This window comes from Chiloscyllium plagiosum, chromosome 18 (assembly GCF_004010195.1).
Source record: "Chiloscyllium plagiosum isolate BGI_BamShark_2017 chromosome 18, ASM401019v2, whole genome shotgun sequence".
NCBI lineage: Eukaryota > Metazoa > Chordata > Chondrichthyes > Orectolobiformes > Hemiscylliidae > Chiloscyllium > Chiloscyllium plagiosum.
The window spans coordinates 59513609-59527153 of record NC_057727.1 but is presented as its reverse complement, the minus strand read 5'-3'; the positions used below and the strand labels follow the sequence as shown (position 1 = coordinate 59527153).

Sequence of the window (13545 nt, the reverse complement as noted above, 5' to 3'; positions counted from 1 at the left end):
ATTACTGAACGTTGCTAAGTCACCTGATCCAGATGGAATTTATCCCAAGTTTGCTGAAAAAATAGAAGTTATTGGCCACAATCATTCAATTTTCATTTAGTTATGGGAGCAATGCTGCAGAACCTGAGGCTTGTCAATGTACCATCATTCCAAAACTAGGAGAGAGATTAAACAAGGTCATGACAGGGCAGTCAGCCTATCCTCAGTGATGGGGATGGTATTGGAAACCGTTATGAGGAAAAGAATGATCTTTTACTGATCAAGGAGAGCCAACCTGGATTTATTCAAAAGGCGAATCATCCCAAACTATTTTGATTAATTAGCTCAGTACCGGCTCAGAGTGGAGGGGATCTCCAAGAAGATCGCCCATACCGACATAGGCATCAAGTTTCTGCAAAAATGCAAGCACCTGACAGCAATCTAGGTTTGTTCAATATATCATTTCAGTTGCATGACACTCATCTTTTGCTATAAATTCTCTATCTTATGATCCTCTTCCATAGCTACCTGATGAAGGAGCAGTGCTCCAAAAGCTAGTGCTTCCAAATAAACCCGTTGGACTATAACCTGGTGTTGTGTGATATTTAATTTTGATTAATTAGTAACAGAGGAAGTTGATCAAAATCATATAGGGACAGTTACCAGAGGCTCAAGGTCCTTAGACAGCACCTTCCAAACCCATAACCACTTTCATCCAGAAAGGCGAGGGTAGCAGAGACATGGGAACACCAACCACCACAAGTTTCCCTCCAAGTCACTCATCATCTCAACTTGAAAATATATTGATGGTCCTTTACTGTCACTGGGTCAAATTCCGGGAATTCTCTGACAGCACTGGGAGTGTTCCTACAGCACTTGGACTCCAGCTGTTTATACAAGTGTATATAAAATTTAACATTTTCTTAGCCCACTGAGCCATTCAGTAAGATGCTGCCTGACCTTACTGTGGTTCCAACTCCACTCTCCTGCCTATCCCTTACACCCTATGACTTGAGAAAATCAAAAATGTACCCAATTCCACATTACAGATCTTCAGTGATCCGTCCTCAACAGAAGGAGCTAACAAGCCCCTCAATCTGTCATAGACAGGAGACTTTAGTTTTTTCTAAACAGTATTCTCTCATTCCAGCCTCCCTGACATGAAGAATTCCAAATTCTCTCAGAACGTATGGCCCAAATCTTTACTCCCCCAGTGGGGCGAGTTGGGGGTCTAACCAGGGCAGAGTGTCAAGGGGAATAGATGTCAGTTGGTGGGGGTTGGTTGTCAGAAAGATTTGGTTGGGGGATGAGGGAAGTAAGTTGGGTAGTTTGAGGGAACTGTATTGGGGATCTTGTCAGTTGTACAGTTACCAAGAGTTAGTCTAGAGTTTTACTGTCAAATTTTTCATGAGGAACTATCTAGGTAATGTCCAAAGTCTCCAAATTTAACTCCAAGCTGGATACTTTTTTGGAATGAGCAGGAGGATTGCCCATTGGAAGCTCCAACCTCCAGGCAATTCCCATGGAGTCAGTGAGGCAGATTCCAGATAAACATCTTGATTTGTACTGGGATATTATTTCTGTCTTCAACAGATAGTGAAGACAAGCTATCCTTGCAACCCTGTCTCGAGTGATTAGAAATTGGAAACATGCTGACCTGGCCAATGACATGCTCATCCCATTAAGGTGTCAGGAGCAGTGTGAAAAATTCTGTGGATGATGTGAAACTTGGCACAGCAATAATGTTTGGACGATACAGGTCTGTGATAAAAGGACTGGGGTAGTGGCTTGTAGGGGTGACTGATGAGAAGTGTGATGAGGTGCAATTTGGGAGGATTAATGCGGAAGAACAACAAACTGTTACATTGCATGATAATGAACATAGATGACCTAATATCCAATCAAACAAATCTTTAAAGGTGGCATGGCAAGTTTGCAAAGTTGTGTAAAATCGCGTAGGTTAATTGGGGATGATAAATAGAAACAGAGCACAGAGATCACGCTAGATCCTCTGCTAGAAAGACCTAAAGGCCTTCAAAAGGATGCAATGGTGGTTCCCTGGAGCATTATCCGTGATCGGCATTTCAGTTCTGGAGCGAGGTTGGAAACCTTCGTACCCTTCCCTGTGGAATGCCAATGGTTAAGAGGTGACCTCATGGAGATTTTCTGTTTTGACTCTGTCCTCACTGCTGAGGTGGTCAATGCTGACAAGCAGTAGGTTTCAAATCGTTGCTGAGAGGTCAACATGGGAGATCTGTTCTGAAGTTGAATGTCTGTTTTGTCCACATCAAGGAAGCTGATTCACCATCGAAAGGAAACAGTTGCTCGCAAAGGCCAGAATCCAAGCCAACAGAAAGGAGGCCACTCGTCTGGCTCCATTGAGAATCCATCTGATGCTCCAGAGCAAATGAGCAAGATCACACCTGATCCAATACCAATGCTGTCAGACACAGCCTCTCCAGACAGCGACGTTTACCAGGTACCAGAGTTATGGAGAATGCTTTTTGATTTATTTCCTTAGTTTTCTGTTTGCTTTTTGAGGCAAATCCAATCTTGCTTGTGTTTTAAAGTTCATTTTGCTATATAAAGCTAACAAAAGGACGGTGGTTTTGTTCGAAATGAAGTAGGTATGCAATGGATGTTCAGGTTGTGCAGTTGCTCTGTCAAAGAAATTTGAACTCTTTCCATTGAGATGAAGGTGAAGGTCAGTAACTAAAGATCAGGATGGAGGTGTGTAGGCTGCACTCAAAGCCCCAGAGCCAAGGCCTCAATGGCATATAGCACACTTTTAACAGCACTACACATGGGCCCATCAAATCTCAAAACTTCAGATGACCCATTTTTAATTTGTGACAAAATATTAAAATGTAAAGATGGTGGTGTTGGAGAATGTTTATGGCATGCAAGAAGGCCATTCAGCCCCATGTGTCCATGCCAGTTTTCAGCAAGAGTAAATCACTCTGGGTTCCACAATGGTCTTTTCCCTGTGACGCACACCTTTGTTTTCTCTTCCAGTGACACATCTCTTTTGGATGTGTCATTTGTAACAACCTCCTCATGCTCTTGGGCAGTGAATTCTTGATTCTCAGTCACTCACTGTTGAGAAACACTTTGCCACATTTCACTGTTGTTCCTTCTGCCGATGCCCTTAATCTGTGTTCTCTCGCCCTCCTGTCAATTGGACTGGTTTTTCCTCATCTCCTCTGTCCAGTCCCCACATGAGTTTGAACATGTGTATCAAATCTACCCTTAATCTCCTCTTCTACAAGGGAACATCTTCACGTCCCCGATACTTTCTCATCCCTGATGTAGGACCATACCCTCCGACCGGGGACAAAGACTCAGGAGGCAGGCAGGATTCAGGCAATGGAACATGTTTATTCAAGTAGAAACCGGTTAAAGCAGGGGGGAGGGCTAAAGGATCTTCCCCGAATCTGGCCTTGACATGCAAACTCAATTATTTGCTTAATCTTTAGCTCAGATTGGAAGAGTGATGAACAACACTGATTTTTTTTTTAGTAAAAAAACAGTATTCTTTCGCATTTTGAGTTACAATGATCACTTACAATATTTCTTACTCTGAATACCCAATCCAATGAGACACCTAATCAATGATGAGTATTTCTATAGACAGCTGCATGTTCCCATGATCTTCCTGTGTTAAACAGACACTATAATCTCTCGGCTTTGGGATCTTCCTCTGCATCCAATTCATTCACATTCCAAAGTTACTGGCTAGATTCCTTCGGGTCTGTCTCAAAGAACAAAGAAAATTTACAGCCCAGGAGCAGTCCCTTCAAGCCTGAGCCGATCCAAATCTACTGACTAAACCTGTCGTTCAATTTGTAAGTATCTGTCTCCCTCTGCTCCCCACCTACTCATGCATCTGTCCAGACACATCTTAAATGAATCTACCGTGCCTGCCTCTACCACCTCTGCTGGCAACGTGTTCCAAATGCCCACCACCCTCTGTGTGAAGTACTTGCCGCGTGTATCCCCCTTAAACTTTTCACCTCTCGCCTTGAAAGCGTGACGTCTCGTTATTGAATCCTTCACCCTGGAAAAAAGCTTGTCTCTATCTACCTTGTCTATACCCTTCATGATTTTGTAGACCTCAATCAGGTCCCCCCTCAATCCCCTTTTTTCTAGTGAAAATAAACCTAACCTTCTCAACCACTCTTCATAGCTAGCATCTTCCATACCAGGCAACACCCTCGTAAACCTTCTCTGCACCCTCTCCAAAGCGTCCACATCCTTTTGGTAATGTGGCAACCACACATACTTATCTCTAAGGGAAACTTGAATTCTGCTTTTAATTGTATTCGATGTGCTACCTTTATCAAATTCAGTTTTACTCTTTTATATTTCCCACTGTCTTAATTTTATGTGTGAAAGTACAACAAAAGTTTGAACTATTTGCTTAAAGATTTGTAATATTGATTTCTGCTACAAAATTAGTTATAAAGTGTTTAAAGTTATCCAGCTGCCCCTACTCTTCACACTTTCTGCTTCTTGGGCTGTGAACAATCTGTTTTGTTCAGGCCGTATGAAAAGTAGTTTCCTAAAGCTCGTTAACTTCACATCTAGCTTGACTGTTTTTTCCCTTAATACTTGTAACATGCTTTGGTTATATGTATCTATCTTTATGTTGAAAACTACCCCAATCATTCTTTGAAGAATCTTGAACTAGAACCTTTTTTTAAATATTCTGAAATATTATTAAATATAATTTCTTCAAAGTAACTCTAGCTGTTGTTCGTAGCTGCTTAAGGAGTTAATAGGCTGTATCTCGCACGTGGTTTGTATTCATTTACTGAGACAATTATTCTTTCATTAATAAACTGGGATTAGTCACTTGCCTGTTTTGTAGGCATGCTGTTATCAAAACTGTCTGCTGTTTGTCCTGTTTACCTCTTCTCAGCCATTTAGTGTTTTAGTGCTGGGATAGGCTGCCCCCATCTTGTTTGTCGGCCATTTTGTGTGAGCAGGCCATGGACCATTTTGGTGTAAGCATGTATGGTACACCCCTACACCTGGCTTCATTTTTGCCTTTCTTTTTGTACCCTCTCTGATGCCTTTGCATCTGTCATTAAGGTATGGTTCCCAAATTGGATGTAATACTTAATTTGAGATCTAACAAGTGATTTTTGCAGGTTTAATATGACTTCCTTGTCTTTGTACCCTCTGAACTTATTTATATGTATTTTGAATGATTTACTGAACTATTTGGTCCAAATCATCCATGATGATCAGATATCCCAAATTAATCTAGTCCCATTTACAAGCATTTGGCCAATATCCCTCTAAACCCTTCCTATTCATGTACCTATCCAGATGTCTTTTAAATGGTGTAATTGTACCAGCCTCCACTTTCTGTGGCAGCTCATTCCATATATGCACCACCCTCTGTGTGAAAACGTTGCCCCTTTTAAATCCTTCCCCTCTCACCTTAAAACTATGCCCTCTAGTTCTGGACTCCCCCACCCTAGGGAAAAGACCTTGGCTATGCACTCTATCTGTGCCCCTCATGATTTTATAAACTTCTATAAGGTCACCCCTCAGCATCCGACGCTCCAGGGGAAATAACCCCAGTCTGTTCAACATTTCCCGATAGCTTGAATCCTCCAACCCTGACAACATCCTTGTCAATCTTTTCTGAACCCTTTCAAGTTTCACAGTATCTTTCCATAGCAGGGAGATCAGAATTGCACACAGTATTCCAAAAGTGGCCTAAACCAATGTCCTGTACAGCTGCAACATGACCTCCCAACTCTTGTACTTAATGCACTTACCAGTAAAGGAAAGCATACCAAACGCCTCCTTCACTATCCTATCTACCTGTGACTCCACTTTCAAGGAACTATGAACATGCACCCCAAGGTCTCTTTGTTCAGCAACACTCCCCAGGACCTTACCATTAAGTGTGTATGTCCTGCCCTGATTTGTGTTTCCAAAATGCAGCATCTCACATTTTTCTAAATTAAGCTCCATCTGACCCTCCTCAGCCCACCAGCCCACTTTTGTACTCTGAGGTGACCACCTTCACTGTCCAGTATGCTATCACCTTTGGTGTCATCTATAAACTTAGTAACCAGAGCTTGGATGTTCACATCCAAATCATTTATATAAATAACAAAATGCAGCAGACCCAGCATTGATCCACGTGGTACCCTGCTGGTCACAAGCCTCCAGTCTGAGCAGCAACCCTCCACTACCACGCTCTGTTTCCTATCTTCGAGCCATTCTGTGTACCGAGATACAGTGAAAAATGTTTTGCGTGCGACGTAGACAGATCGAACTATACAAAATGCATCAGGGTCGCAGAACAGAGTGCAGAATGCAGTGTTACAGCTAGAGAAAGAGGGATCAAAATTAACATTCGAGAGGTCCATTCAAAAGTCTGATAACAACAAGGAAGAAACTGTTCTTCAATCTATTCATATGTGTGTTAAAAGTTATATCTTCTGCCCGACGGAAGAGGGTGAAAGCGAGGATAACTAGTCTGGGAGGAATCTTTAATATCCACATATCCTTTGTTGAGCAGTCTCTCAACCTGTCCTGCCACCTTCAGTAATTATGTACACGTATATTGAACTTGCTCTGCTTCTGCACCCCTCTTAGAATTGTACCCCTTGTTTTATCTTAGCTGTGTTCTTTTACCAAAATATGTCCTCATACTCCTCCATATCGAACTTCATCTGTGTGATGATGAGAATTTAGAGACATTTATGTTCCTGTTAGCGTGAAGGAAAAGACTAGTAAGATTAAGGAGCAATGGATGGATAAAGATATTGAGGTTCTAGTCAAAAATAAAAGAGAATCATATTTTAGATATAGATAACTTGGTTTAATTGAATCTCTTCATCAATATAAAAAGTGTAGGGCTGTTCTTAAGAAAGAAATCAGGAAGGCAAAGAGCAAAAGGGTAGCTAGAGAGAGAGAGGTTAGGGCCTTTTAAAGATCAAGGAGGTCATCTTTATGTTGCACCCCAGAAAATGGGAGCGATACTAAATGAATAATTCACGTCAGTTTGTTTTAGAAACAATTCACATTACAGAAGAGGAAGTTTGGAACATCTTAGGGAATATAAAGGTGGATAAATCCACATTCAGAATTTAATGAATGTTTAATTTTAAGTATGCCATTATACCAGGCCACGATGATGTTGAACAGTGTGATTTTGCAGGATTGCAATTAATCTTTGACATGTTAAATTTTTGTACCAGTAATTCATTCTTGTTTTTCTTTTATCCGGTAATTACCTTTGCCATAATTCATTGTGCCTTTCTTCTTTACCTGGGGTTAGTTGTGTGTTCAAACTGACTTCTGCTAATAACGCGGTATTTCAAACTGCAACATGAATTTCAGCCCCTCAAAACTAGTATCCATGTATTAGGCAACCCGATAAATTGAAATTTTAAAAATAGTCTAAAAAATTTAACTTTTACATGAGTATATATGGTAATTGGCTTAATGGCAGGAGACAGAGAGTAATGGTGGAGGGTTACTTTTCAGACTGAAGGACTGTTACCAGCAGTGTTCCACAGGGATCGGTTCTGGGTCCTCTTTCGTTTGTCATTTATATTAAATGATTTGGATGAGAATATAGAAGGCATGGTTAGTAAGTTTGCGGACGGCACCAACATTGATATCGCATATAGTGAAGAAGGTTTTCCAAGATTATAAAGGGATCTATATCAAATGGGTCATTGAAAAATGGCAAATAGTATTCAATTTGGATAAATGTGAGGGATCACATTTTGGTACAACAAACAAGGGTAGGGCTTATACAATTAATGGTAGGGTCTTGGGTAGTGTTGTAGAACAGAAGGACCTAGGGGAACAGGTACGTAATTCTTTGACGTTTGCGTCACATATAGATAGGGTGGTTATAAAGGCGTTTGACACACTTGCCTTCATTGCTCAGTCCTTTCAAGTATAAGTGTTGGGCAGTCATATTGAGGTTGTACAGGACATTGGTGGGGCCTCTTCTGGAATACTGCGTCCAGTTCTGCTTGCCCAGTAACAGGAAGGATGTTATCAAGCTGGACAGAGTCCAGATGAGGTTTGCCGGGATGTTGCCAAGTATGGAAGGTTTGAGTTATAACGAAAGGCTAGTTAAGCTTGGACCTTTTCCACTGGAGTGTAGGAGGTTGAGAAGCAACCTGATAGAAGTTTATAAAATAATGAGGGATATATATAGAGTTAATGGTACTTGTCTTTTCCCTAAGAGAGGGGATTTGAAGACTTGGGGGGGGGGGGGGGGGTCCATTTTTATGGTAAGAGGAGAGAGATTTTTAAAAAAGCCAAGAGGCAAGTTTTTTTAATGCAGGGTGGTTTATGTGTGGAACGGACTTCCTCAGGAAGTGGTGGGTGCAGGTACAATTACAATATTTAAAAGACATCTGGATAGATACATGAATAGGAAAGGTTTAGAGGGCCAAGAGCAGACAGGTGGGACTGGTTTAGTTTGGGATTATGTTTGACATGGACTGGTTGGATCAATGGGTCTGTTTGTGCTCTATGGCTCAATGACCCATGACCCTGTGACCCATTCCTGATGAAGGGCTTTTGCCCGAAACGCAATTTTCTTGCTCCTCGGCTGCTGCCTGACCTGCTGTGCTTTTCCAGCACCACTCTAATCTTGACTCTAATATCCAGCATCTGTAGTACCCACCTCCGCCCCTAAGATCCATCTGCCCATTCCATCAACTTGTCAATGTTCTTTTGAAATTTTACACTATTCTCCTCATACTTTGCAGTAATTTCGTGCAAATGCCGAAATAATGGCCTGTACATTACAGACTGGGTAGCTAATATATCTCTGGGAAAAGCAGTGAGCCGAATGCTGACCCTTTGAGAACCGCATGAGAAACTTTCACCCCATGACAATAAAACAACTGTTCACTTACTCAGAAGATATCTTGGCACACACCCAATTTTGTATCCATGTTACTGCTGTTCCTTTTATTCCATGAGGTCTGTTTGTCCACAAGTCTTTCATCAGGTGTATTTTGAAAATTAACTTGCACCTCTTTAATAACATTATCCTCATCTACTTTCTCTGTTACCTCAGGATAAAAAAACTCAAGTTTGGGTAGTTAGACATGATTTACACTTAACAAATCCATACCGGCCAAATGTTCTTTTTATTTTTCCTGAATTTCATTTCTAGAAGTTTCAAAGCTAAATGTATTGGCTTGTAATTGCTGGGATTATCCTTAAACCCTTTTTAAAAACAAGGAGGTAACATTTGCAGTTCTCCATTCCTCTTGCATCTAAGGAGCATTAGAAGATTGTGGCAACATCCACTCCAATTCACCTCAGTAGGTTGGATACATCCCATATGGATCTTACTGACTTTAAGTACAGAGTGTGGTCCTGGAAAAGCACAGCAGGTCAGGCAGCATCCAAGGAGCAGGAAAATCGACGTTTCGGGCAAAAGCCCTTCATCGAGAAATGATGAAGGGCTTTTGCCTGAAACGTCGATTTTCCTGCTCCTCGGATGCTGCCTGACCTGCTGTGCTTTTCCAGCACCACACACGTGACTTCAATCTCCAACATCTGTAGTCCCCACTTTCGCCTAACTTTAAGTACTGGCAATTTATCGCATATCACCACCTATTAATTTCTCACCAATTACATGGAAGGCAAGGACAGCCAAGTGGAACATGTCACCTGTCATATATAGGAAGTCACGGACCCTACTGATGTCCAGGAGTGCAGGAAGGGCTCCCTGCTACAGAAACCTGAGCTCCGGTTTGCAGATCTGTAATGGCAGCTGGAGACGCTGTGGTGTGTCCACAAGGCTGAGAGATATGCAGATAACATGTTGAGAGAGGTGACAGGACAGAAGGAAAGAAGGGAATGGGTCAGCACCGAACAGTCAGGAGAAACAGGCCGGTTGTACAGGAATCCCCTGGGTTCCTGTTTTCAAATCCTTTCTGATTTTGGAAGTTGAGGGGGGGGATATATGCTGATTCAATGCAGGCAGAGTCAGACTTCTGGCGCCATGACTGTGGAGGAGGGAAGGAGAAAGAAAGGAGCAATAGTGATAGGCGATTCATTCGTTAATGTATCAGAGGGAGATTCTGTGGCCATCAGTGTGACTCTCTGCAGCTTTTTCCACCCTGGTGCCAGATTCAGGGATATCACAGCAGCCTCGGGGGGTGGGGGTGGGGGCATGGTAGCAGCCTATAGTATCATCTAGATTACTCCCAGTACCATGTGCAAGTAAGTACAGAAATAACTCGATAAGGCAAATGCACATGTTGATGGAAGGATTCAGCAGTCGAGAGCTTTTTCAACTGATGAGGGACTGGGACTGGCTCTGGGAAAAATAATAGCTGTCCAAGCCGGACTGGGTGCACCTGAACACGTTGCAGGCATCTGGCTAGTGACATTGAGAGGGCTGTAAACTTACTCCATGTGTGGGAACAGAGAAAGGATGGTAGAGGAGGATTAGGGCGGCACGGTGGCTCAGTGGTTAGCACTGTTGCCTCTCAGCACCAGAGTACGATTCAATCCTTGGCCGACCATCTGTGTGGAGTTTGCACATTCTCTCTATGCCTGCACGGGTTTCCTCCAGGTGCTCCAGTTTCCTCCCACAGTCCAAAGATATGCAAGTTGGGTGAATTGGCCATGCTAAGTTGCCGATAGTGTTCAGAGATGTACAGGTTAGGTGGATTAGTCATGGGAAATGCAGGTTTACAAGGATAGAGTACGGGGTGGGTCAGTGTGGACCTGTTGGACTGAATGGCCTGTTTCCACACTGTAGGGATTCTGTGATAATACAAAGGCTTGCAAAATGCTTAAAGATGCAGCGGGCTCTAGCATGCAGAATAATAATTTAATCACTGAAATCGGCTAGGAGAGGAAGAAGGGAAGTTCAGTGCACAGCTAACATGCATGTATGTAAATACATGAGGTAGAGTAAATTAAAATAAAGGTTTCAGTATGGATTTACGATGTCGTGGTGCTGACAGAGACCTGGATCAAGGAAGGGCAAGACCGTGTGTTAAATATTCCTGGGTATAAATTGTTCAGGAAAAATAGCGAAAGGAAGGAAGGAAGGGAACAGGAGTAGGAATGTTGGCTCAGGACAGCGTTTGTGCTGGAGAAGGAAGATGTTTCAGAGGGCTAAAGAACCAAATCAGTTTGGCTCGAGCAATGGAGCAAAAAGGGGTGTGATGACATCACTCAGTATAAGTCTACAGAACACTAACTCATGGAAAGGATATAAAGGTACAAATCAGCGGGACATTAGAGAAATGCTGACATTATAATAGGGTCTTCAGTTACCCAAATATAAACTGGGATACTGGTAGTGTGAGGGCCAGTATTCCTATATTGTGTTTGGGAAAGTTTCCGATATCAGTGAGTGCACAGTCCAACAAGCATTGCTGGACATGGTCCTTGGAAATGAGGTTGGTTGAGTGGTTTAACTGTCAGTGGGAGAATATTTAAGAGACTGTGATCATTGTATCATAAGGTTAAAGGTGGTTTTCAGAGAATGAAATGCAACAGTCCAGAGTAAGAAAAATCAATTGGTCGAGAGCTGACTTCAACAGGGCAAGAGCAGAGCTCAGCAGGATTGATTGGAATAAGAGGTTGGCAGGAAAAATAGCAACTGAGCAATGAGCAGGACCTGTCATGAAATGGGTTGCTTTCAGGACAGCCCACACATTCATACTTCCCATTACCACCTAACTGGCTTCTCTTCTTCCCTGACTTCATACTGACAATGCCTTTGGCTGCCTACCCTTACTTTCTGTGATCTCTATCTCCTTGTCTGTGCTTGCTCCACCGACCCACTCACTGTGCCCATAATCTCCCCAGCCCACCCTGCACCACCGTCACCAGCACAAACACCACCTATTTATTTTTAGCCGCTATCAGTTCTGAAGAAGGGTCACTGAACTCGAAGCATTAACTGTGCTTTTGGCCCATCGCTGATGCTCGTTTCTTCAGCCGTCCTTGTTTTATTTGTTTCCGAACACCAGCAGTTCTTTGTTTTTTGTTGTTGGTATTGCTTCTCCTGATCTCAATCTTAATGTGCAGAGGATAGTTTCAAAGTTTGCAGAAGACGCTAAACTTGAAAGAGTTGCAAACCAAGGAGGACAATGTGAAACTCTGAAAGGGTATTGACAAATACAGCAGGAATTTCCAAGAATGGTTCCAGGAATGAGAATCTTCAGCTATGAGGATAGACTGCGGAAGTTGGGACTGTTCTCCTCAGAGGAGAAGACTGAGAGGAGATTTGGCAGAGGTTTTCAAATCATGGAATGGGCTGGAAAGAGTAGACGAGGAGAAACTGTTTCTGCTCATTTTAAAAAAAAGAGGGAATAGATTCAAACTAATGTGCAACCAAAGCAAGGGTAATGTGAGAAAAACCATTTTCACACCGCGAGTGATTCGTGTGTGGAATGCACTGTTTGCAAATGTGGTGTAGTTAGGATTGGTTGAGGCTTTCAAGAGAGCACTCGATGTTTTCTTTGGGACAGTACCAAAGTGGAGGGAGATGGAGAAAAGGCAGGAGATTGATACTGGATGTCGAACTGGATAATAGAGCCAGTTCTCTAACAATGGGCTGTGTGGCCTCCTTTGGCACTGTAATAATTTTGCGATTCTAATTGACCACCTCTCTTACCAGATCTTATTATCATCCGATGAATAAGTACTTCGAGCATGCAGGCATTTTTCCTTTTCAATTCTTTTCATGACGAGAGTGGTCTTCATCCTCCATCTTGGCTGTTTTCCTCATAGAATCTAAATTCTGTCATTAGCAAAGCTTTTTGCAGTTCTTCTGGGCGTTTGTGAATTGGGGCATGTTACAAGCGTGTGCATGCATGCAGTGGTCCCAATAGCAACAACAAAACACTCTGTCTGTCTATGTCTGTGTGTCTGTCTGTGTGCATGTGTAGGGACAGAGTTCTGGAATTCTGGCACTTGATCCACTTGACCCACCTTATTCCTAGACCTAGCTGGGTCTCCTTTCTCATTGGACAGAAATGTACTGATCTAGAGAATTCTCCTGAACAAACTCTAGACCTATTCTTGGGAAATAGGGCAGTACAGGTGACTGAGATGACAGTAGGGGAGCACTTCGGGACCGGTGACCAAAGATCTATTAATGTTAAAATAGTTATAGAGAGGGAAAAAAACTGGTCCACAGATTCAAGTTCTAATTTGGGGCAAGGCGGATTTTGATGGAATTAGACAGGAGGTTACAGGGGCTGGTTGGAGTAGTTTGTTTGCAGGCAAAGGGACCTCTAGCAAGTGGGAGGCCTTTAAAAGTGAGACAGTTAGAGTTCAAGGTCTATATGTTCCTGTGAGGGTGACAGACAAGGTTGGCAGGAATAGAGAACCCTCGATGACAAGAGATTAGATTAGATTACATTACAGTGTGGAAACAGGCCCTTCGGCCCAACAAGTCCACACCGACCCGTTGAAGCGAAGCCCACCCATACCCCTACATTTACCCCTTACCTAACACTACGGGCAATTTAGCATGGCCAATTCACCTGACCCCTGCACATCTTTTGGACTGTGGGAGGAAACCGGAGC

At 42.7% G+C, this 13545-nt stretch overlaps 1 protein-coding gene across 1 annotated transcript in view; it reads left to right on the top strand.

Moving 5' to 3' along the window:
• Positions 1-13545, top strand: part of LOC122559266 (NCK-interacting protein with SH3 domain-like) — a 116604-nt gene that overhangs the window by 16605 nt on the left and 86454 nt on the right. The window contains exon 2 of the mRNA XM_043708647.1: positions 2272-2458. Within this exon, the coding sequence (XP_043564582.1) occupies positions 2272-2458 (187 nt within the window). The remainder of the gene's footprint in view (positions 1-2271; positions 2459-13545) is intronic.